Raw genomic sequence first — 25,804 nt, 5'->3', positions numbered from 1 at the left:
AATCTCAGAGGTGTTTGAACAGCTTAAACTCTACATAAGTCAATATTAACACTTTCACTTGTCTCCTACTATTACAGAGTTTGAAGAAATTTGTAATGCTGTTTAAACAGTTTAAACAGTTAGACTTTTTGCAAGCATGTGATGATGCACAGAGGGACATACAGACAAGAATTACAGAAAAAATCCTACTTTTAGTATTGTGCAAAAATGTGAAAAGCTTTTGAGGCTACTGACCTTTCAGAATGAAAAACATTGAAAGAAACTGGGCTACAGGCCACTGCACTCCTACTATTCTAGAAAAACAACGCCAGCACATGTTTCAAATAAAATGGCAATTAAGTAGTAGAGATTTCCCACCACTGTAGTGACCGCTCCCAGACAAGTGATAATATAAATAAAAGGTTTTGTTTTAAAAAACCAGAAAGTAGAGGTTCCACTTACCCGTATGTCTTTGGGATGTTCCCCCTCTGCTATTCTCACCATCCACAAGAACTTATTAATATCATCACCAGAGTAGCCAATCACACCACCAAAAATAATCAAAACATAATCCACATCCAGGCTTCTCATGATCTCATATGCTGCAGACTCATTTGATGACATTGCCTTTCCCACCTGTATCATTGCAAAAATATCTTAGATATCTGCATAGCTGCCTATTGAACAGCTCCACAGATCAATACAGCCAGACCAAAGCCCAGGAATCCTGTGCCATGTGCTCTAGGATGGCCCTGCTTGAGCAGGGAAGTTGGACCAGTGACCTACTGCATTCCCTTCCAGCCTGTGGTTCTGTGATTCTCTAATACCTACCTGCCATCCAAAGCCAACATTTTCATTCTAGATAAAGAAAACCCATTGTGAATATTTAGAATCGCAAAATCCCAGCCTAAACTGAAATATTTTCTCCTCTGTAAGAAGAGCGCAGCCTTTTGAAATGAATGTTTTGAGTATGAAATGCAGAAACAAGGGTTTTTCTTCTGTGGCACCTACACATTTTCCAAGTCATAACTGTATTACCAAAAGCTTAAGTGTTGCAGAAAATACCTAATTACAAATTATTTTCAAAGCTTTAGACACAGCCCAAAGTGTACAAATGATCTGAAATGTGATTTCTTTTTTTGTTTTCCTGAGCTCTGTCCTTCATTAATGAAGCAGCCATTGTGCATTGCACTGAGTAGCACACAGGCACCCTCAGCACTGAATTCAAGGTAAATCTACACAGAGAAAATGTCAGAATAAAACTTTTTAGAGCTGTATCCAGCACCTCTTGTATCCTGGTCACTTCCCACACTTAAGAGAATTTGGTCAGTAACTGGCATGCAGTTCAGCAGTTTTGTTTGCTCTTGAAGCTCTTAAGGCATAGTAAGGTATTGCTGTAGTCTAAGGCAGTAACTACAATATACATAGTATTGCATCTGACTTGGTAACATTCAGCTGAGAATGTAATTAGAGAGCACTAAGCTTAGGCAGTAAGCTGTCATAAGACCAAGAACCTCAGCTTCTTGGCCATTATCCTAATTAATGTGAGATTATTTGCCAGATTTCCATCTCTGTGCAGGAGAAAATCATCTGGACACATCTCCAGGGCATGCCTCGTTTACAGCACAAGTACAGGTACTGGCCACAACACACATTTATTGCTTGGGTCCCCCTTTATGGAGTCTTCATTCCGAAATGGAGCTTGACAATGCAGCAGTCATCCTCGAGAGAATTCTTTACTGAAAGCCATTATTGCCAGCTGCTGCAATGTGTGTGGTTACTGTGCTTCGGCAACACAGATGACTTCCACAGTCTCTATTCATATGATGCACCTTGTCCTGCAAGAAACTGTGAGTTTGGATGCAGTATCTGCATTTCTACCTCTTGTAGCAGAGGGAGACACACAGATATCAGAGCTGAGTGTCCATTAAAACCCACCAGTGCTGTCAGGTCAACACCCAAATTAGAAGTGCCTCAGAGTACATGGCAATGCATGTAGACTGACATTAGACTGATATTAACACCATCAGTACAATTTCTCAAGCTTGCTTCTAGCTGAATGTGAGTTTCCTGCCCTGTAAAAAGTGTGGATGTGTGATCTCTGTTCCCCCAATACACATTTTTTTGGGACTGCTCAAAGCACTGCTTCATTAATTTGCTGGCTTTGTACACTGCTTTTTGGCAGATCTGGTCCACAGCTGTACTCACTACTGACCCAAGACAGAAAGAATACAAGAAACTATCCTAATTATCCTAATTTCTTGAGCCCTTACCCCATTCTGCCCTTGTAGCAAAACATTCTGGGAAGAAATGTGATTGATGAGGAGTCATTGCACAGCACAAGCTGCCCAAGGTGGTGCCCTGTAACCACAGGGAATACTAACACCCTGCTTAAGCACATGTACAAAGGTTAAACTTAGTCCTCAGAATTGAAAGACATTAAAGGTGCAGTCATTTTGTTTATCTGCAAATTTGAGAAAACAGAATTACATTAAGTCTGCTACACTTCCACAGCTAGTCATAAATAATCACTTCCTGTGATTGCCCAGGTGTCCGAAAACTGTGGTCAGTTTTCACATGCCATTCAGAAATCCACTCAGCAGTGACACTGCTGAAATGCAAGGATCCTTACTTTGATAGGCCAGTAATGCAGTGGTACTAGCTGTTACAGCATTAATCCCAAGGGGAATGGTTACCTTACGTTTTGTCTAAGCTCCCCCAAAGAAAAGAAGATAAACTGAAGTGGAAGTGAAGTTTTGGAAGCTCCGAGTAAGAAAAACGAAAACTCTGGAGCAAAATTGATCCCTATACTTGTTTTAACAAATGGAAGAAGTAGGTCCCTTCCACATCTGTGTTTCTCACTCTGTGCAATTTCTCCTTAACCACCCTAAGAGACATCTGCAATTTCATACTGGACTTCAGTGTAAACATTTTGGTGTTTCTGCTCCATAGAGAACTGCCACCCTTACCAAGGCGATGTGGCTGTTGTTCCAAGTGTTGTTATCAACCAGGGTGGTCCTGTTGGCCATTCCTGCTATCTGGTACCCATAGTCCCACCACGACATCACCCTGGCGTGCTCGTCCGTGTTCTGTCTGAGCCAGTAATAGGCTTCTCTGAAGTCATCCAGGATATTCCGAGTGCTGCAAAACAGTTCACTTTATTTGCATCTGTACAAATACTACCAACAAATTAACTGCACCATGGTAAGTCTGGGTTCACAAATAAGGGTTTTCTTAAGAGTTCAGCTCCCTTTGAGGGATTTTGTCACCAGCAGTCATAAGTTTGAACTTTCTGACAGATGAATGTCCAAAAGACAAACTGCTTTGAAGACACGACTGCTTTGAAGACATAACTAAATGCATTTCAAGTCAAATATATATTCTTAAACAAGTTTTCCCACTTCACTCCAAGGCTTTTTTTAACCATCATTTTTATTGGCTTTGGGTAGGATTATTTTTATGTATTTCATTAAATATTTCAGAAAACATTGTATCTTTTTGAAAATTAGAGTATGAATAATTTTTTATTCAGGTCACAATTGCTTTATATAATAAGGAGTGATTTAAAGAAGGAAAAGCAAATTGCTAATTCAATGGCAGTAAAAAAGGCTTTAATCACTTCAGAGTGTAGACCTTACTTACCCATCATGGTTATAGGAGGCAAGAACCACGCTGGGGCTGGAGTATGCATTGCTGGTTACCCAGGTACAGTGAACAGCAAACATCATCAACAACATCAGCATCAGCATAGTCACAATGTTTTTGATATTGGGACCCAGCCCTTCTTCTGTTTTTTCCTGCTCAGACACATGTTTCCTCACTTTGCCTGCCTAAACAAACACAAGTATATCTATTATGGCAACTTCTATCATCCTTGACATTGGAACCCAAATTTGCTAATTCTTGCTTCCTCCCCTCACCTTATCATACAGGTTGCCAGGGTTCCTTTTGTCATCCTCGTCACTGCTGTCTTCTATTGGCGGATTTTCCCTCTTCATATCATCACCCAAATAACGCTCAAAGACATTGGAGAAAGCAATTGCTGACAGCATACAGACCACTGGAGTCAAAGTGAGCATCAGGCGGACCATCACTCCAGCAAAGTAAACAGCGCTGATTGCATACAGAGCAACTGCAAGGAAACACATCTAATGGTGACACTTTGAAAATAATACCTCACTCTGACTGCACACGTACATGCTCTTCATAAAACTACTTCTGGAAGTGGGTTGAGCATCTGTGTGTATAAAGGCTTGAGTGTGCATCTTGCATTTCATTGCTTTTTAATGTACAGACATACGGCTGAATTAACGTTTATCCCTTTGAATCCTCAAACCCTTCCTGAGATTCATCTCCACAACTGTTAACAATAACACAACCCCATTTTCAATATTCATTAGTAATGTGTCAGAAGATACATTAGTGAAATTTAATATTATATATCAATAATACTACTGGAATAATAGGTAACTTCATTTGATTAAAAAAAATCAAACAGCTCTAGACCAAACAAGTTATTAGAAATGAAAAAGCAAAAGAAAGTGTTACAATTTCATGTAAATATTTTGATTTAAGTTAGAGGTATCTGTGGACAAATTGGGGGCTTGTCTACATTACAACTGTATACAGATTAATAAAATGGTATTGTGAGCCCTATTCTGAAGTAAGTATTCTTGAGCAGTATTATCTCCACTTTGTCTTCCACAAAATATAAACCAAGATATTCAGAATACTACATAACATTAGGAACACATTTATTAAAAAGAAAAAAAATAACCCCAAAAAATCCTGTATACACTGAATGGGAATATCCAGTAGTGGTTTCCTTGTGGAAGACTCATCTGCTACAGTTTAACAATATTCTCTTGTGAAAGATTTGCCACAGATATCAAGGGACACTGATTTATCAGATTACATCATGTAAATATTTTCTACATTGTGATGAGGCAGTATGGCTCTCCATCCTCACTCATAGGTCTCTTTATGCTGTGTTAAATGGAAGGTGCAGCCTTCAGTAGGAGGCTGAAAGCAAATTGACAAACATTCACTGTAAACATTCATACTGCCCACACACATCTTGGGTTGCCTCAGAGGCAGCTATTAGCCTGGAGCCTCCTGTCTCTGTAAAAGTCCAAGACCTGAGTGATCTTCACTCCTCCATATGGGTTACAACTGCTTTACAAGCCTCATTCAAAATCAGAAGCTAGCTTTCACAATACAGATTTGCACAAAAAAATAATTGTCACTGACATAGGGAGACCCCACACTTCCATTCTGGTTCGTGCCTTATCTAGCTCTTGTTCCAAAACAAGAGATTCTGTTCACTAAAATAGCACAAAACCTGTAAAGCAAAGGCATTTTTAATAATTTGTGATAGGATGACTGCCAGATGGCCAAAGGTAGGGACCCCGCCTTTGCACAGAGCTGTTCTGGCTAACCTGTACTGTGGAACCGCATCCCACCAGAACATGCAGCTGCAGAACTGAACACAACAAATGACTGCATCCCACCTCCTGGGACTACACTCCATATCCATTTCAGCAACCTCTGCACTTTTATAAACTGTTTTAAAGACTGCTGGGTGCAGGCAATTCTTAATCACCTTTAAACACATCACTTTTAAACCATATTTTAGAACAAGCCACACATCAGCTTTGAGCAAACAAAACCAAAGTAAAATGAAGTTGAAGGCAAACTGTTTCAAAATAATTTAAAAATATTTTCTCTTACCAAAGACTCTTTCATCATTGATGTTTTTGATACAGAACCACAGCCCTGCTGGGAAAGTACACACGAGAATATGCAGATCAAAAAAGAAGGAAACCCATGTTGTAGGCTGATGCTCAGACACAGAGGCAATGATCGGGATGTGAATTTTCGCATACCTTTTTTAAAAAAAATTCAGTTCAAATTATTTTGAAAAGATAAAATTATTAAAACCTGCAAACATTAGGAATTCTGAAATTAATCTCAAAGGAAGCATTACAATTTTAAATGGCAAGTGCCCTTATGAGCAGAAATCTGATGAAACTCTTATACCAAAGAAATCCTCAGGCCTCACTGTATCTAGGAAGCATTTGGTGCATAATTTTTTAAAACAACAATTATTTCCATACTAATTAAGACAATTAAAATTATAGATGTTTCACTTGTTAATGGCTAAATATGAAGCCAAATTCACCAAAATGAAAACACACAGCTATGGAAGCACCTTTACTACATTTTTGAAGAGAATCATCAATGCCAGTAAATCTCCTAAATTTTCAACATTGTATTTCAAAACCTCTACACAGAGTATCTTCATTTTCTTAGTATAGGAAGTTACAGTAGTAAATAACAGATCAGTTACTGATGCACCCATATTCTTTCAGATACTGAAAAAAACAGGCCTTGTCTACACTTGGAAACACATGTCATCTAAACAACATGTCAAACACTCAGTGCAGACAAGGACAAAACTGTGCTCTATATTACAGACTACTATACATATGGACCTAATCTAGGGTGCTACCATGATTGAATGGTGAGGTATCAAACATATGTCCTTTTCTTCACTGAGATCTAGTTCTCATTCAAAACTGTATTGTGTTTTTTAACACAATATGTTTTTCTAATGTAGACAAGCCCTCAAAAGTTTAATGCTTTGTATATACATATATATATAAATATATAAATATAAATATAAATATATATATATATACACACACACGTGTGTGTGTGTATACATATATATAGGCAGGCAAAGAACAAAATCTATATATTCCTCAAATAAATCTGAGGCTTCTTTACTAACATTTGTTCTACTACATTTATTATGGAGCTGGGACAGAATCCTCTGTGAGCTGGATTTTGGAGCCTGAAAAAAGTCTGAACTGCACAGAGTTCGAAGTTGTTCTATCCTTGCTTTAAATCTTAAAAAAAAATCTAGCACCTGAATTTCACTTTAAAATATTTATCTGAGAAAAATACTTTCCACTTGATTCCTTTTCTCTGGGCTGACTAAAGAATCCAACATAGTATTTTCAAAAGTTAACCAAAACAAAAGATTAACAAGACTTTTACCTGTGAAAACATACATTAATAAAACAATTGTTCAGAGTGGACATCTGTATATACAAAACAGATGTATGAATGTAATATAGAGGCAACATGCAAGATCATATGTGCAACATTTTTGTGATTTAGTGCAATACTGCACAATGAAAATAGTTTAAGGCTCTTAGTAATTTTTAAATGTGTAGTCAAGTGTTGGCACAGCTTTCAGTTATTTCATGCTGACATACTACAGTTTCATACAGAAAAAACATATTACATATTCAAAGACTTGCAAAGAAGCAAGAATTTTCACAGACAAATTAGTGAAGTGGTTATAAAGACCACAAAACAGCTACTACAAATACTCTCTTTAGATAACTGATTCTCCTTGACTGAACTACTAAATGGATTTGGGGATGAGGGGAGTAAATGATTATTAGTTTTCAGTAAAATGCTACCGATATCTAAATCTTATATCCTTACTTACCCAGTGTCCCACAATGAATAAAATCTGCCACTCCAAGGAGCAATATAACCTGAAAAAGAGAAGGAGGAAGAAAAACCTTTTTGCTGCCTAGGTTTTTAAATGAAATAATTTTTCTACTCCCTCAAGTTACAATACAAACCCAAAGAAATTTTCATTGAACTTGTAATATATGTGAACCATACCTACTGCATTAGGCAGGCTATAAAATCTACCAACCATGAAGCAAGCTGGTTGTAGAACACACTTACAGGATCACGTTGTACTCTTTATGCACAATCTGAGTATCAAAACACGCACACTTCCAAAAGTCAAAGCAATGCAATACTAAATATGTCTCAAATGATATGACAGATAGCAAACTATACTCTGTGAAGGAGTATGAGAAAAAGAAAACATAAGTGATAAGACAGTATTTAATTTTTCTGAAATGCCAGAGCAGGAAACTGGCAACACTCTATAGCCAAAACACAAACACTAAATGAAATGCTGGTTTCCTTTTATTTCTCTCCCAGTGAATCTACTAGTGGCATGGAATATAAAAGCTGCTATTAGACATGCTGGTAAGCTTTACATATATTATTTGATGAAACAAGGCTTTTAGATAAGCTGAATATGATAAGGTGAAAAGAAACAGTATAATTATTAGATGAAAGATAAAAATCATTATTATAAGTTTTTAGATGATTCTTAAATTTTTATTTTCACTTTCTTTGCAATTGTTTCAGCTCCTCCTGAAGACAGATACAGACAAGGAGAAATAAGAGAAGGTTAAATCCTTTCACTATTACCCAAGTTTTTGTGTGTGACTCAGTAAGTCTTCCTTCTATCTTATACTCAAAATTAGTATAATCTGACTGAAGGGTTAGTTTAGTATCTAGACATTTAAATATTGTGGTTAACATTGTAATACAAGACATATTTTTCCCTTCAGTCTTCAGATGGAAAGATTGCTCCCAACCCACTATGTGCAGGTGAAGAAAGAGCTGTCAGCACACAGGAAACTACTGGTTATGATCTTCTCTGGATCCAGACAGCCTTCACCTGAGGGTGCTGGAAGAGTTGGCCAACATGAGAACTACCCATCATCTTCACCTGGGTGATGATGGTGCCTGGTGCCTGGGAATTGGCTACTGCTGCACCACTAGGCAAGGCAGGAAGCTGTATGTGAGAATCTACAGGGCAGTAACCTGAGCTGCTGAAAAACACATGGAACACAGCCTCCTGATATACATTGATAAATATTTTCTTCATTGCTCATTTTTAGCTGAAGAAGAATGGACAGGACAAATGCACCATTTGACTGGTTGAAAACTGGCTGTCCTTACAAGTTCAAGGTAGTACACAGTGGATCGGGGTCCAGCCACTGGCTCACAGAAAGCAAAAATATTGCAGAGGCCAAAAGGAACTGTGCTAAGCTGAAAAGAGTGCTGACATGCCTTGTGGCAGGCAGGATTTCAGTCAAAACCTGAAGCTCATTCTTCCAGATGCTGGGATAAAGGGTCCAGATGTGGGCACCCTCTTCTGCAAGAGTATTAAGAAAATCTAGAGAAATCAGAGTGCTGTGAGGTGGTCAGGAGCCCAGATCACACAGCCTGTCAGGAGCTGCGGGAACAAGGCCTGTTCCAGCTGATGAAGCAGGGATACTGATCAGTGAATTTCAGAAGATGAAATCAACACTTCCCAAGAACTGCAACAGAATACATATTTGGCTGCATGCTGAGATTAGAAGCCAATTTTTGTTTTGATATGCCAGTCTGAAAACTCTGCTAACTTATGCATGGAAAAGCAAATCAAACCACCATGTTTTAGAAGACTTTGAAACAAACAGAGATGTCAAGAATTCTTTTGGAATTATGATAGCATAAGTAACAAAAATAAAACTGCTACTAAATAGTCCAAATATTGAAATAACTACTTTAGATAAACCAAATGTTGATCATCTGGCTTACAAGCTGTGAAGGTAAGTGAGTTTCACATTTATTTACCTGTGTATGTCAAATAGATGACACTCAGGAATACAGTACCAGCAGCTAGTGAGACGCCCAAGAAGAACAATGTCTGAAATTCTTGCTTTGTTAACCTGTCTCTCAGATACTGCAAAAACGCATAAGCCTGCAGCAGTGCAAAAACACCTATGGAAAGAGGAAAGTTCTATTTAAATACTCAAAAACAGTACACCTGTTAAAGCAACCAGCATATTTGCCAATATTTGAATTGGAAAAATAAACATAAGGTACACCCTAACATCTAGAAACTAGTATAACATCACTTTCTTATAAATAACCTTTAATACTTAACAGGCATGACACTTGCAAAACCAGAAACTGCCAATGAGATAAAATATTCTAAAGGACAGAATCCCCTGAAAAGCAGATTGCATTGATTATGACAAGAATACAGGGTAACATACCTAGCTAGATGTGGTAAAAAATTAAGAGACAGACTTCAGGCAACACACAATGCTAATACAGAAATATATGCAAACTATGCTACTGAGTAAAACAGGAGGAATTAATGAAAGAAAAAACCAAACCAAGTAAGTATTAAGTCAACTGAACTATATAAAGTTAGTGTTGAAACACTAGAATTCAATGGTGAAGCACTCGACACACTCAAAAAGGCTGTTCAGAGTTTAACATTAAACCCAGAACTTGGACATGGTATTTCAGTTATTATTCATTTCACAGTATATAGTCAGATCAATCCACTGATGAATCCTTTCAAAAGTGAAAATTCAATACTGGCTGATAGAGGAATAAAATAAACCAAAAGTGTATTGTCTTTCTTCAAATTAACAAGGACTTCAAAGTACACAATGAAATTCACTGGGTCTGAACTCATAAAGACAAGAATTCCATTCAGTAAATAAATGTAAAAAATCTTCAGAATCCAAATATGACTTGGTAATTTTTTCTTTTTCCATTATACTCAGATTGTTGCAAGTCTCCATTTTGAATGTATTTTTGTGTTAAGTTTTACTGACGGTCCCATCACGGTCCCAAAGACATTCTGGTAAGTGACTAAATGTAAAAAAACCCTGGGGAATCTAACAAACTGAACTCTACCACACAAACAGGGCATGCAGTTAAACTCAGTGTTAGCAGAGGTTATTCTGACAAGAAATCAAGATGTCTGACTGCCAACAACAATGGAAAAAATCAACTTAAAGAAATCAAAAAAATTCCAAACATGACTGAAATCAGTTATTTAAAAATCACCCTCCTGATTAGTAATTTAAGTAATTTCTATTTAGCCTGCATTGAAAAATTACAGAAGACTATCAACTCTAAAACCAAATGGCTCAGTAAAAACTGTGTTACCAATGTTTCAATTGTACAACATGTGAAGGCATTTAGTATTGCAAACTGGCAGAGATTATCAATGTGTAAATAAGTGCTTGTCAGAATGCTAATTGATCCAGTCTTATGGAAGCATTTTACCTCCATTAGCTCACACAAAAAGATGACAATATGTCAACTGGAAAGAAAACTTCCCAAAAGACACTAAATTGTACCTCTTTCTTTAACAATTTGCTTTGTTAGCCGGTGTTTTTTCTAATACAAGGAAAAAAAGCTGCAAGTTTGAGGTTTTCCTGTGTTGAGGAGGCTGTTGGATGCAGAAGCTTCATTTTCTTACCTGCAGCTGCCATGTGTTCACTTGTTCTAATTGGCTGAAATCCCACAAAAGGTATCTGCATCGATAATATTAACCCCACAATGTAGAAAGTGCTATATGCTAGGAGAGAAAAATGTGAGGAGAGGGGAAGAGAGAGATGGGAACAGAATTAATACACGTTTGAAAAAGCATTGGCTCCATCTTCAAAGAGAAGTCCATCTTCTGCCCTAACTTCACTGACAGCAAAACAGAACTGTAGTATGCTAAATATTTCAGCCACCCCAATTGCTTTTTTTCTTCACTGACTAGAATAAAGCTGTCCATTGCAACCAATCTTAGTGCATGTAGCAGAGCACTGCTCTTTCGAATTGCACTGTTTTATCTCCTCCTAGGAAAATAAGCCATTTACCTAAGATTCTCCAGCTTGTAAAAAGTTCTCTCTTCCCATCTTGGTTTTGAGAGTCATGGATGTAGAAAGAGCTCTCAAATAACAAGTGACATAAGAAGCTTTCTATATGAGGAGAAATTGGAGGGACCAGACCCCAAAAAAGCAAAACATTTAGGAGTCCACTACTTCTTTAGAAAATGCAAACAGGCACCATTATTCTTTATTTAACACAAGAGCAGAGGGAAGGCAAGAAACTGAACAACAATAGAATTAAAAATTAATATTAAGCATATGTATTGATAGATCTGTATCAACCCTAGGGATTTATAACCCCCCAGAAAACAGAGGCCATGAGCATCATTAATTACTATTATTAATATGAATTCTTATTGTATATGCATTAACATTCATATACTTTATTTTGAAAGGGGTTTTGGTCCTCAATATTACAGGGTGAAGAAGAGATGAAAGGGGAAGATAAAAATACCAAATCTGAAAAGCCATGAGGCTGATTACATTTGAAGTAACCAGCCAACCTAAAGTCCAAATGAAGTTCTGTTCCTTCAGTGGAAAACAGCAATAATCCACCTGTCAGTTTTTTAAACTCCTACAAATCCTAAACCACTACCTGGCTATAGATAAGCTGGATCTTATGAAGAGATCCCTGTTCTCATGGAGTCCTTTACTAACCTCCATGAGGTCAGTTCTGAGGAGTGCATCACTGAGCAGTGGTGTCATTTCCATAGCACCTATGTGGTCTTGCTGAGGGATTATGCTCCCAGGGCACTGTCTGAGTTCCAAACCAGCCAGAAGTGATGGTTTATTCTTTCAAGCACCTGTATTGCACAGCTTGGCCTAGCTACTCACCTATGCCCTCTTAAGTCACTGAAATGCATTTTTCCTGTAGGAAGCTCAATTTTTGAAGAATTCACTACAACATAAATCATTTACTGTACCATGCAACTGTTACAACACTGCCATCCTGTGGAAGTTCAATGGTTGGCATAAATCACTGCATTTCACATTTGTTAGACCACTGTAAATCACCATTTTTAAGCCCAGTCCTGCAACTGTTATACTTGCTATGTGCACTGCCCACCCTCATTCCAATCTCTTACTCCCACTTCTTTCAAAAAGTTACACAGTGCCTGGTACTGAAAAGATTTTTTTAAAAAGGTAATTTACACAACGTGACAATTTTTCTAGGAACTTAGAAACATCAGGATAATATATCATCACATACTTTTAATATTCCTTTATATTCTACAGTTTGCATAGTCTTTGCAAGAACAAGAAGTTAACTTTGATCCCTGCATGCTGTTCTTATGATTATAACTTTGACCAACTCGAGAACAAAACCATTCTGACCTACTGTGCATAAAGTCATTTTACAAAGAATTTAACTTGCAATACACCACACAAACACTGGAAACACCTGCTGAAAAGCTTCTCTGGAGAGTATAATCATATGCTGGCCACATACTTTCAATTACTGGATTACAAGCACCAGAAAAAAACCACTCAATCTGAAATTTAGAACACTGAAGTAGTTGATATAAATATATGCCTGTTCACTCTTTTAATGATAAAATACAAAACATATAACAAGGAATTACTGAAATGAAGTTTTAAATTCTGGAAGAGCCTCACATGTTTTATTAAATATTCTGATAATTATATAGAATCTAAAAAAAAAAATTTATGAAAAACTATAAAATTGAAGTGTGCAAAGATAACATAAATCTATACCCTTCCAAGTGTAAAATAATTTATTTTTTAAACATATGAGAAACTAAAGAGAGACTACAATAATAGGAAATAGTATCAATGGTTACTGTATCTGAATAAAGAGGTTCTTCATCTCTCTGTTAATACACTGGAATTGTAAGCACTTGTTCATAATGATTAAACTAGAGGATATGAATGAAAGGCAATGGCCATTGTCAAGATGAAAAAAGAAAAGCACAGCTTGAGCTTTCAAATGGAGGTAGCACCACCACTATTGATGCCAAATGGGTCAGAAGCTATATGGCTAATAAAGTCATCTGCCTTCCAGCCCTAAAATATTTTAAAATTGGCAAACCCTTCACATTCTGGAAATTTTTACTCATTACATGATTCTGAGTTACATTCCCAGATATATCTATCATGTCCCACTAACCTTTTCCTTGGTGTACGAACACTCTTATGAGAAATATATACCAGGAATCCACCACTATTTTTAAAAATTTGGCTCTGACAAATACTGACCTCTACATTTTTGTTATTTTGGATTAAACTTAACACAACCTTTATAAAATGCCTCATGCTGCCTTGAAATTAATTTAAACAACTGATCTAGAGATTAAAATCCCCAAAATTCTCCATAACAGTAAAAAGTATGTAGCTTTTCCTAGCTATTGTCAGATGACAATATTTTTCAAAAGTTTCAGCTGCACATGGTTAGTTTTTTAAGAATTATATGACTGCTGCAGGCACAGTAGCAATTGCAACAGAAACTCCCCAAATATCTTTATTCTCCCTGCTTCAAGGAGCTTTTGTAAACTCTTTTCCCTATCTGAATAGTTTGGAGGTGAAGCACACTTGAATTTCCTCTCAGAAGTGCTTGAACATTCTTACCTGTTTTACAAAAACATCCTGTTAAACAAACCTAGAAATGACATAGTAATGTGAGATGTACAGACTTCTCTAGGGCTTCCCATGAAGGCTTCAATTAAGACAGCAGTTGCAATGAAACAGCAGAGCACTGATCACATTTTCATTCTGACAACTCCATGGCAGCACATATCCCTCACTGCTGAAGGGCAACAACATCTCAAAACACTGCAGCTATTTGCAAAACAAACATCTGCCAAACCCTTTAATTCCTATGAAGATGCAATACTATTTTTCCCACATAAGTTCAAAGACTAGTTAATTTAAAGCTGAAAAAGCAAGAGCACTTATTCTTTATTGTTTCTGGCTACCATATTGCCTCAGGATTTTATAATTAGTTGATCTAATTTTCTCTTGCCTAATCCACAGAAATCAGAAAATGAAAATATTCAATAAAACTATTTTAAATGGAAAACAAGATAAATTACTTCCCCTTAAGTTAGGAAGAAGTAGTTAATGAAGAAATTAACTAATACTAGCATTTCTAAGATGGGTTAGAGCTTCTTCTTTCTCTCTTTTTAAAATTTTAATGAATTTCCAATTCTTAATTACACAGAGTAGCAAAGAAGTATGGAAGCAGTATTTATAGTTTTGATAACAAAAATTCAAAACTGAACTTGAGTAAATTAAGCAATTGTGATATATAATGGTTCACACATACGTACATAAAGAAATTTCTCTATCAGGGACTAAAAAAAGCATTAAAATAATTGAAAATACAAAGATAAAACAGTATTAAAATAAGGAATAAAAATATATTTACAAATATGAAATGCTTTGTGATTACACTTCAGCACACATTATGTTCTCCACCTACCTATGGTAAAGGCTTCACATTTAAAGTGTTCCAGCTCACTTCTAAATCTCTGAATACCTGAATTGCCTAGTAATTATTCCATTCACACACCTACATCATGGCCGACTGATTTTATTGGTAAAGTGTCAGTAAAATCAGTTTACACAGTATTTAAATGTCAGGCAAATCAATAAAAAAGTTAGGCTCCCAGGATCCCGATTCAAACATTCCTGAAACAGGAAGGAAGGCTGACCAATTAATCCAATAAAATTTTAAGGATTCCCATGGAGTGGACAGACTCTAACTGTGCATGCCTTTTCTCAGTCATCTAAAGTTTACATGGCTACTCAAAATTTCTTATGTCTTTATCTAGATGTTTGCATAATTTCTGCTGTATAACTTTTAAAAATACCAATTGTTTTATATACTTAGAAAAGAAAAAAATATAAAACATTACTAAAGGCACACATGTAACACAAATTTACAAGATAATAACAGGGTTCTTTTACATCAAACCAGCCATTTTTCTTTCCCATGCACTAGAAAGGAAAAAATTAATTAGCAGCAACATACATGAAATTTTAGAAGTGTGAGTATGCTTCAACTCCTTATTTCCATGTTGTAGAAAATAACTGACTATAATCAGTAATCAAATTAAAACAACTCAATCTGATATGCAATTACTTAACACCCACTTGATATAAAACACGTCAGTACAATAATTTTGTATCTCATGTTTAAGTATTTGAGAATGACTTCGCAATGAACAGAATTTATCATGTTTTAAGTATTTGAGAATGACTTTGCAATGAACAGAACTTACCAATGTAGACTCTCCTGCTGTATCTCTGCATCAGCAACAGAACAAACACATGCAGTGGAATAAGGTTGATGATGAAAACATAACCACCCCATGCAGAGACCTAAGACAAATGGAACAGGAAATTAGATCTGAAAATATCTGCAAATTCTTAGGACAGCCCATGGTGGATTTACACATCATTATGGTCTACCAAGAAAACACATAGCCCATCTACACAAGCAGTCAGAACTACTAATACCACCAGAATCCTTCTCAATATATATTATAAAAGAAAAACAAACCACAACAAAGTCCACATATCAGAGGTGTTTGAAATGGGCTGACAGATTTCCTAGGCTACCCTTCCTGGGTCTCCTCTTTCCAAGCTATTCTGGCCACACTGGCAAAAGAGAATGTTATGCTGGAGGCTTTTCTCAATGGTGAAGGCTGCAACACAGGGCAGTGGTAGGATCTGCAGGGCCATGACCTGGGCTTTTATGATCTTTGTGGGTACCTTCCAACTCAGAATATTCTATGAACTCATGTAGGATCCAAAACTTTCTTTTGATAAAATTTAGCACCATGCACTTTTTGCTGAGGACAGGGAACATTATCTCCAGCTAGAGAGGGGAAAGGGAGCAAGGTACACCTCTAGGAGCAGAACTCTGGGACCAGAGCAGCCAGTGCAGGTTGCAGTGCAGGGAAATGAACAAAAGGAAGAGTATGGATGTACATGAAAGCAGGACTGAGCACTGTGGAATGATATACAACAATATTACAGACATTGCAAACCTGTGGCAACAAGAGCTGTTGAGGACTGGTGTACTTAGAAGTGGAACACCGCAGTGTTATTAACAGATTGCTGGTTTAGGTGGGGATTTAATCGTTACAATGTGTTACCTAAATTTCTAACATATTTAGAAAGGCTCATATTGACTAGACAATCTGTATTTTAACATGTCCTCTTGTCATATTACAGTCTAGACTTCTCCCATATGCACCATGCCTAAGCTAGATCTTCATTTTTAGCATGCAGTAGCTAATGTGGTTTTCACTTTAATTGTACTTTAGGGTTTAGATTCCTGTAGCTATTTTTAAAGCCCTAGAATAAAAAAGAAACCCAAATGACTATGTTCTATAGAATAAATTCTAAAAAAACCATGAGGCCAAGATTACTGTCTTTTGACACTAATACTACAAACCAGAGCATTTCAAAATTTATGGTAAGCAACTCAAACAATGTGAAACAACTCTAACAAGTTCTCTAGTAACTCATTTCAGATTATCAAAATGTTATTGCCTAATTACTTGTATGAAATATCATGTTTTACACAGGTAAGTTTAATGGGAGAAAACATGTACCTGAAGACAGGTAAAATAGAATAGAGTTCAAGCATGCAAATAGAACACTGTCAAATTCAGGGAAAGGTTTGAATGAAGGAGGTTGCAGTTTGCATGGACCAGAGACTGCATCCCTAATTATCAAAATATGAACCCAAATCTAAGCACTGAAAATTACACTGAAGATGCACTTTGGAACTTTTCAAACCAAACTGAGGCATCCTCACAGATTGGCAAAAAGAGTGGAGACATGATATTACTCCTACAGGATTGCTTCAATGTAAAGCTTTCTTTTATTTTACCTCCTTGCCATGAAAAGCCATATGAAGCAGCAGCTGATGAAGTAAAACAAAGGCTAAAAATATAAATCCAAGGAGAAAATGCCCTTCTCTATACTGAATGCAATGCAAGGCTATGAGTCAAATTACCACAGTGAGTTAGGTATATACTATAAGGCAGATTTAGTTATCAGGAAAGATTTGTCAATTCATGCAATATCCCTTCACCTTTCAAGCTGTTGTCCAAACTTCCTATTCAAGGACTGAACTCTTACTACTCCAAAACTGTGATTTAACTTCCAACTTAGACTGAAAATTACTAACTCCACCAGAGAAAGACAAATTATTACAATGTAACAAATAGTAAAATCATGTTTTGTCCTAAAAATATTTTCAAGCAAAATATCTAGAAGGGCAACTCCACAAAATTCTTTCCAAAAGGTAAATACAATGTAGGGATGGCCATCGTATGTGGGATGAAGTAGATACAAGCAATAAAATTCTATCATCTAATCACTGAGATGTGAAGCTAAGCTACAGACGAATCTGAACCTTTCATGAACTGATAGAACTTGAAAGGAAAATAACAGCACCCCCCATATATACTGATTATCACAATGACATTCTTAAGTTCTGATACCATGTACACACATGATCACATAAAATCAATCGCTCTCACATACAATCCCACACACCAAGATGGTAAGAAACTGTTATTGTGTGATTTTAGCAGTAAAACTGTTAAAGAATTGTATTTGTTATTTGCATGTTTATGAAGGCACCTTTAGAGAATCTTACCAATAAACTGGCACAATATAAAAAATACTGTGCTATATAAATATAACAATTCAAAAACTTACTTGCAGCTTTTGTACTGGACTTCAATATGTACCAAAGCTACAGGACCTTTTCACTATAAAGCTATATAAACAGCAATGCTGTGTATAAAGAAGTGGCTCTCTATTAAGCAATGTGGCAAAAAGGAGGAGAAATGGAATGAATAAATATACTCTTAACAATAAATAGTTATCTTAGCCTCTTTAGTGACAAACACAAGGCTATTATCTCCTATATTAACTGCAAAAATCTCCCAGGAAACCAAATGGACATTAAAGCTAGAGGAAAACTAGACAGCATCCAGACAACCTTTGAATTAACCTTGACTTTAAGGTACATAAACCAATCCAGAAGCTCCTTGTTTTTGCAAACTTAGTTACCTCATGGTAGAAAAGCAGTATTTGAGACCTAAGTCTTAACTGTCACCAAGCAATTAGCCTGGATGTCCCAGCACTGGCTGTTTTGGGGATAACTCATTTTTCACACAGCTGCAAAAAGTTTATCAGTTAGGGGGAAAAAAAAAACAAAACGTGTTTGAGTCAAACAAGAGAATTCTTAGTGTAATGTTTCAGAAGATGGAGGAGGGGGAAAACCAATTCCCTCCATTTTTCTATTAGTTTTATCTCATGTTTACTACTGTTTTCCCCCTTTGGCAGCCCTTAGGAAAATCTCTGCAATAGCCTTCATTTTCAGATCAAGAATCAAAAGGGCATTTATGATCATTTATTATGACATTGAAGTCATGGTGGTAAGCTTTACTTTATGGCATAATTATACCCATAGAAATAGCTTTCAAAATTATAAAAATGTAACTTTGTGCTCACATTCTAAATATTCTGATTATTATTGCATTATAATGCAGTAATGACACACAGACAAATAAATATTAAAATTATACCTTAATTTACCCAAATAAAAATCCAACTGAATCAGAGCACCTATTCACAGCATGGGAAATTTTTGTAAGTGAAGCTATATTTCCATTTTTTTCCCAAAAATTGCTTTAATCATCTTGATTTACATACTTTATCTTTACATACTATGTTGTTTAGTCATATATTTAAGGTTTTAATAACAATATAAAGCAAGAATTTTATATTATGGCTCCAACAAAGACGAAAATATCCTTCTTCTCTTCTTTGTCAACATATGGATTATGTAAGTTACTCAAATAGTGTAGTTATTATACATGTAAAAGCCTTACCATGTAAAAGTAGGATAGACAGCAGCAGATTGTCCAAAAGACTGACCCAGTTTTCACAGACTTCACCTGGAACAATAACCAAGTATTTATGAATGACAAATCCTGGACAATACTTTAAAGTTTCATCCCATAACAATTGTTGAGAGAACTTCTTTAGCCTGCATCAAGTTGTATTTGATGCTTCTGAACTGACATCCATAAAGTTGTAACACAAATGCAATTCTTTCACACACAAAAGGAAGTTAGGTGTATTTCTCTAGCAACAGCCTACCACCTCTTTGCCTTATAATCTGATGTAGAAAGGTAGTTGCCATGGCTCTGTGCTACTTTCTCTCAGACGTTATAATTCCACTTTATAATTCCAAGAAGATCATCCATGCCTTAATTTGTCTGGCATCTGACCCAACTCTGCCATTACAGACAATAGAGCTATTCCAAAAAATTCACTTAAGGTTAACAAAAGCATCCAGATACTACTAAAAGTTTAGCAGAATCCAGAAACTGCCCCAGGAATATGAGTTTTTCTGAAACTGATGGGGGTGACTGTGGTGAGGGAGAACAGGAATGAAGAACATACATTAAAAAATGCTAGAAAGTTGTCTATAAAATGTATTTGATTCTACAAGAGTTCATGCAAACATTAATACACTCTGCAGTTTCGTAAAATATGAATTCCATGAGAACAGATAACTGCTATCATATCTCAGTTACTCTAAAGTAACAACATAGGTTGATTCTATTATTGTTATCAAACACAGCACACCTTTCCAGCTGCAGCTTATTCTAAAACCAGATTAAAAAAACCTGCATTTAAGTAACACCAGTCACTAAGTCATGAAAAATTCAATTCTTTTCCATTATATTCCTACCAACTATATCCCAAGTTCTGAAATAATTCTAAAGCTAAAACATTTGTGAATATGCATCTACTTATGAAAACCAGAACTCTTGACAAAATTATGGAGAAATTTGCAGTGATCATGTACTTACTTACATGCAGCCCTCCAAATGAAAAGTGCAGGTATTCCAGAATACACAAGAGACAGTACCCTACAGTGTCTGTGCTGAATTAACAATATAGTTATGCTATTTTTGTTATTTCCAAAGTGGGTTCAACAATCCAGAAATACTCCAGCTTCCCTAAACTCCTTTCTGTAAAACTACCTTATGGATGAAATTCTACACAGATTAAGGAGAGGCAGACATGCTGCTTTAGCAAGCAGGCAAACTAAAAGACATAAGACTGGTTTTTTTAAGCACACAAGAAACACTAATATCTGACTCTAGACAGCTTTGACCATTTAATTTGGATACGGAACTCAAAGCCCAGACACTCCATACAGTCTTAAGTCTTTCCAGAAGACAATTCAAAACACTGCATATTCAGAGTCTACTGCTTTTCACCAGCTATATAAGGAGGCTAACGTTTGATGCACACAACACTAACACCTCCAAACCGAAAGACAAACAACCCCTCTGTTTGCCTTAAATTTCTAGACTCATTATCATTTTTATTGCTACTACAGGACACACATACTTCAGTGGAACTGTGCTTTTACACAGCAAACTGAAGAGCATGATTATGGAGTGGTTCAGATCATGTGACTTCTCAGTACTTGCCTAATCAGCAGCCAAGGGGAAGAGGGATGAGAGGGAGGAAAATAAGAATTCAATGGATTCTAAGAAAAATCAGTCATTTGGTTGGAGGAGGAACCAAAAAACCTTTCCAAAGCAAAAGACTCAGCAATTACTTACCCATAAATAGTATGTGAACTGCAGTGCAAAAATAGCTATGCCTTCATTGTCAAAGGATCCTGCTACTGATCGGGATATGTAACCTGGAACTATGGCAATAAAACAGGCAGCTAAAAGCCCTGCTCCCTGGTTCCACAGTTCTCTGGTGAGCAGGAACGTAGAAATAGCTGTAAGGCCGCTAAAAACTGGTGCTAGAAACACACACACATCTCTTATATGGACTGTCACATTAAGCATATTTAAAATCCAATGTATAAGGCCTGCTGTCACCATCAGTCCTGGGTATACCTACACGGAGACAAAAACCAAAACAAACCAGAGCAATGAGTTATTACAGAAAACTGTCATGGTATGCATGTTTACATAGAACTTGCAATTAAACAATAATTTTTAAGCTGAATTTAAGCAGTGTGTATTAGCATATGCTAACAGAATTATTTTAGTACTACTTTAATCATGTTTTGACAACACCACTGAATACCCTAGGCTCTTTTAATTTCATCCAAATGCTAACAATAACATATAATCTACTTCATAAATGAATGAGCAGCATACAGAGAATATCCCATCTCGCTTGACATTTATCATACAATGAAAACAATTTGTCATTAAGGTATGGAAGCAGAAACCAAGATCTGCAAGAGAATTTCAAGCCAGCTACCAGTTTTAAGGAAAAAACAAGCCCCAAAAGCACAAGACATCAAGAAGAAACCCAAAATTTCCCAGTCATATGCATTTTCCTTTAAAATTACCATGCTATTCTTTCACTTCTTGTTACCAATGGGGAGAAAAAATGTGCTTCAATAATATTTAATTTTTTAAAGATGAGAAGTTCATGGTCAGTCAATTGAATACTACATTTTTGCAAGGTATCTGTAGACATCTTTGAATATGAAGGAATAAAACAAAGTCCTGTAAAAACTGAATTAAGATGTGCTCCAGGAAAGGTAGCATAGACTTACACAGATCTATTGAATCCACCACAGAATACTGGAGAACTTTAAAATATTCTTAATAGAAATTCTGCCCTCCCATATTTATCCACATTAGAAAAATCAATACATCCTAGAAAAGTTAATATGCACTTCACCTGCCTTTAGTTTCTTTCAAAAATTAAAAAGGACATTGTACTAAATGAAATTAACAGATGACTGAACATTTCCCTGCATATATTTAAATTCTTTTTCTTAAGAGGTTTTATTTCATACAAGACAGGTATGAAAAACATGCACTTAAATGTTGCATAAAGAGTGTCCACTACCTCTAAGATACTAAGCTAATGGTGATCTAACTGCTACAAGAAACTTGTAAATGCCTTTAAGTTGTATATGCTAGCATTAAAAAGCTTTAATGAACTTTCACACATTAAAAAAACATGTGGCTGCACTACTCAGTGTTACTAAAGCTATTCCAATGAGTGATATTTGCATTTTGACTTGATAACATTGTTTTGTACACCTTTCCTGTCTTGTGACTTGCATTGATACCAATCTTAACTAGCCCTGATGCTTCATACAGGTGCCACACTGATCTAATTTCACAAGGGCTTCTCCCAGTGAAATCCTGGCTTTTTTCTTTACATACATGAAGTCTACTCAGCATAGATTAAAACTTGTACTTTAAGAGATTAAAACTTGTACCTTAAGAGATTTAGGTAATGATTTTTAAAAAATGGGGTTTAAAAAAAAAAGTTTTTCCTGTTCTGATTTCATATACTAGAATAGCAGAAGCCATAATACCCTTATTTGTTACTTATTAGAATATCATATGTAAGGAAGTTCTGTATTTCTTGGTCACAATGTGCTATTGGATAAAGACTAAAGCATGTTGACTTAGTTTCTGCAGCTAAAAATTAAAAACATCTCGATATTCCCTCTGCAGCAATTTGACGAATAAAAGCATATTTTAGTAAGATTCTCCTTTTATCAACATCAAATTTGTATTGAAACTTCAAAAAGCTTCCTGAAAAGTCACCTTTAATTATTTTTTACTTATTAAATTTATTTTATTTTAATAAATGTATTATTACAATACTTACAGTTCCACCTACTATTCTTCCTAGTGGATACCATGCTCTTTCATCAAACCAATTTAAAAATTCATAAAAGCCATGAGATGCAAGATGATGTGTTGATCTATAGTTAAACCTAGAAAGAAAACAGAAGGATAAGATAAAAATCAAGAACTTTAGCATCTCATTTACTTTGTAAGTACAATGGTCCTCTCTAAACCTGCAGAGTTTTAAAGTAAATTACTTTAATTACGACAGTTTACTGTTTTTGGTGAGTTCGTTTTTGTGCACAAACATTAAAAGGCTTTCTTTCACTGTGATACAACACTCTGGTTATCTTTGTTATTTCTTTCTAAAACTACTCATTTTCAAATACAGTCTATCACATGCAGTCAAGGCAAGACTCCCACCTGAGACAGTATAGCTGCCCTATTTCATGTAAAATTGACAGGTGACTCATTCAGTAACAGGCAATAGGAATCAGTCTGTTTGTTCACACTATCAAACGTGAAGTGTTTGTTCACACTACCAATGGCCTTCTTTAAATCAGAAAGAATTTACCCAACGTAGAACCTCTATAGATGAAGTTTCATCTTCAAAGTTTGTACATTCTCTGCTCAGAGAATTTCTTGTACAACAAAAGGTCTCTCATGCACACCTTCACTTCAGCCTTCCATACTGTATAAAAACCATTAAAAAACAGCAACAGACTGCTATTAAGGCATTCATCTTCCACCTTCCTGGCACAAAATATCTCAAGCATTTGATAACAAAACTTTTATTAAACTATTAAAATGTCCATTAGTTCAAATTAAGTACCAGCCTTCAAGAAGCACTACAGTGGAAGTCATCCTAAAACAGCAACTTTTTCATGATCACTCATTCAAAGGCCAAACTAAAAAGGTTACATATATTGAGAATGTGAAAGTTTGTAGAGAAAGTTTAGGTAGAGAAAAGCCCGGGTGAACACAGCTTCTAAAACAAGCAACATTCATAAAGCCAACCCTTCTAATAGATATTCTAACTGAATTTCAGTTAACCATGTGAAATTCATTAAAGAAGTATTAAAGATTTTATTCATCAGTTAAGTAGAAGTTCAGGTGACTAAATGGAATACTACAACAGACAAAAGGTTAGATGGGCAAACCACCACGAAAGACTTCCAAAGACACTGCTAGAATTCAAGCCTAGAAAAGATTGTGTGTGTTTTTCTTTTTATCTATTTTATGAAAGAATCCCCTTATATCAGAAATATACATCCTTTCTGACAAAAATTTTAAAACTAATTCAAATTCTTTGGCATATCTAGGATTCCCAAAATATCACCGGTTTACTTTGAACCAATTCATTTCCACAGAATAAACCTAAGGTCATTTAAGACTGCAAACCCCATCAAGTTCCTAATTGTTTAATCAGTACAAGTAGTATCTGAAATAAAGCCACATTGAGGTCATGAGCAGATTCTTCATCTACAAAGTGGAAGAACAAAAAGAACTGAAATTCAGGTTCAGATGTCAGCAAATTTGCATGTTTCAAGTGTCTGAACTATCACAGCATCAGTCAAATTATATTAAAAAAAAGTAAATAATAGAGTGAAGTACTTTCAGGAACACTCTCTTACATCTGTTCAATAAGCATTTACATAGGATACATTAACTGATAAAACTGTGGACTTTCAGAAGTCATTAGTCATGTTTATATAAGAAAATTCACATGAACATCAGTCATTCTGACCTAGAAATCTTTGATTCAAACAGCAATGTGACACTGGTTTCTAATAAGCCTACAACTATTCCCGTTTGACTAGATTTCTAAATATTAATTAATTCTCTAGTTCTGAACTGTCAACTCTAATGTGATTTCTGAAATGCCGTACCTGTAAAATTGGCCTCTTATCTTAGGATAGCAAGGTCTATTGTTAATTTGTTTAGTGCCAAGTGCCTGCAGTATGGTATGTAACAAATCAGGAGCTTCATATTGCACAGGACATACAGAATCCATACAGCTACAGACAGGACTGAAAACAATGAAAACCCACCAAATATTGTTATCCTAGAACTTCAAAAAGGGAACAAGTAAGATGTTTACTAACATGAATTACTGTCAAATTTTTAAATCATGATTCAAACTCACAGAGGCTACAAAAGTATGACTAAATGTTTACTTTTACAGCATCAAAAGATTAGTTAAACAAACGAAATAGGCAAGAAGAATACATATTGACATTCTCCTCATGTTTCCAATTAGCAAAGCTTCGTAACTGACTTCAGAAGGATGCGAACAACTGTCTTGAGCTTTGGCAGCATCCCATTAAGTCTTTAATAAGAATGAATTACCACTCAAAATTGAAATGCAATGTAACAGCATTTTACTTCTACCACTTCAGAGGTAAGAATTTAATCTTCCCTCCTAATATACTCTTAGACAGACACAAATCTATTAGCCCTTCTTTCAAAAAAGTCATTCTTTTGCCACAAATGAAAGCATACAGTAACAGCTGGGCATGTCTTTGCAGCAGAAATTACTGGCAATACTATACTGTATTGTGAGAAGACCTGTGAGAACAAGAAACAACCTTCTAGAAACAAAAAACAAAACCTAAAAATATTTAGAAGCTTAAT

The 25,804-nt window shown here is 35.8% G+C and overlaps 1 protein-coding gene across 1 annotated transcript in view; it reads right to left on the bottom strand.

The window, feature by feature from the left end:
* The window catches only part of STT3B (STT3 oligosaccharyltransferase complex catalytic subunit B), a 51,213-nt gene that overhangs the window by 5,416 nt on the left and 19,993 nt on the right, over positions 1–25,804 (bottom strand). Inside the window, exons 2-13 of the mRNA XM_041407783.1 lie at positions 23,211–23,319; positions 21,173–21,460; positions 19,418–19,483; positions 15,779–15,878; positions 11,138–11,236; positions 9,487–9,633; positions 7,502–7,550; positions 5,710–5,864; positions 3,900–4,111; positions 3,622–3,809; positions 2,949–3,120; positions 442–615 (exon numbers count right to left, since the gene is read on the bottom strand). Of these exons, the coding sequence (XP_041263717.1) occupies positions 442–615; positions 2,949–3,120; positions 3,622–3,809; positions 3,900–4,111; positions 5,710–5,864; positions 7,502–7,550; positions 9,487–9,633; positions 11,138–11,236; positions 15,779–15,878; positions 19,418–19,483; positions 21,173–21,460; positions 23,211–23,319 (1,759 nt within the window). The remainder of the gene's footprint in view (positions 1–441; positions 616–2,948; positions 3,121–3,621; positions 3,810–3,899; positions 4,112–5,709; positions 5,865–7,501; positions 7,551–9,486; positions 9,634–11,137; positions 11,237–15,778; positions 15,879–19,417; positions 19,484–21,172; positions 21,461–23,210; positions 23,320–25,804) is intronic.

Source organism: Onychostruthus taczanowskii, unplaced genomic scaffold (assembly GCF_017590055.1).
Source record: "Onychostruthus taczanowskii isolate IOZ18803 unplaced genomic scaffold, ASM1759005v1 scaffold28, whole genome shotgun sequence".
Taxonomy (NCBI): domain Eukaryota; kingdom Metazoa; phylum Chordata; class Aves; order Passeriformes; family Passeridae; genus Onychostruthus; species Onychostruthus taczanowskii.
Note: the sequence above shows the minus strand (reverse complement) of the source record. Positions and strands in the feature narration are given on the sequence as shown.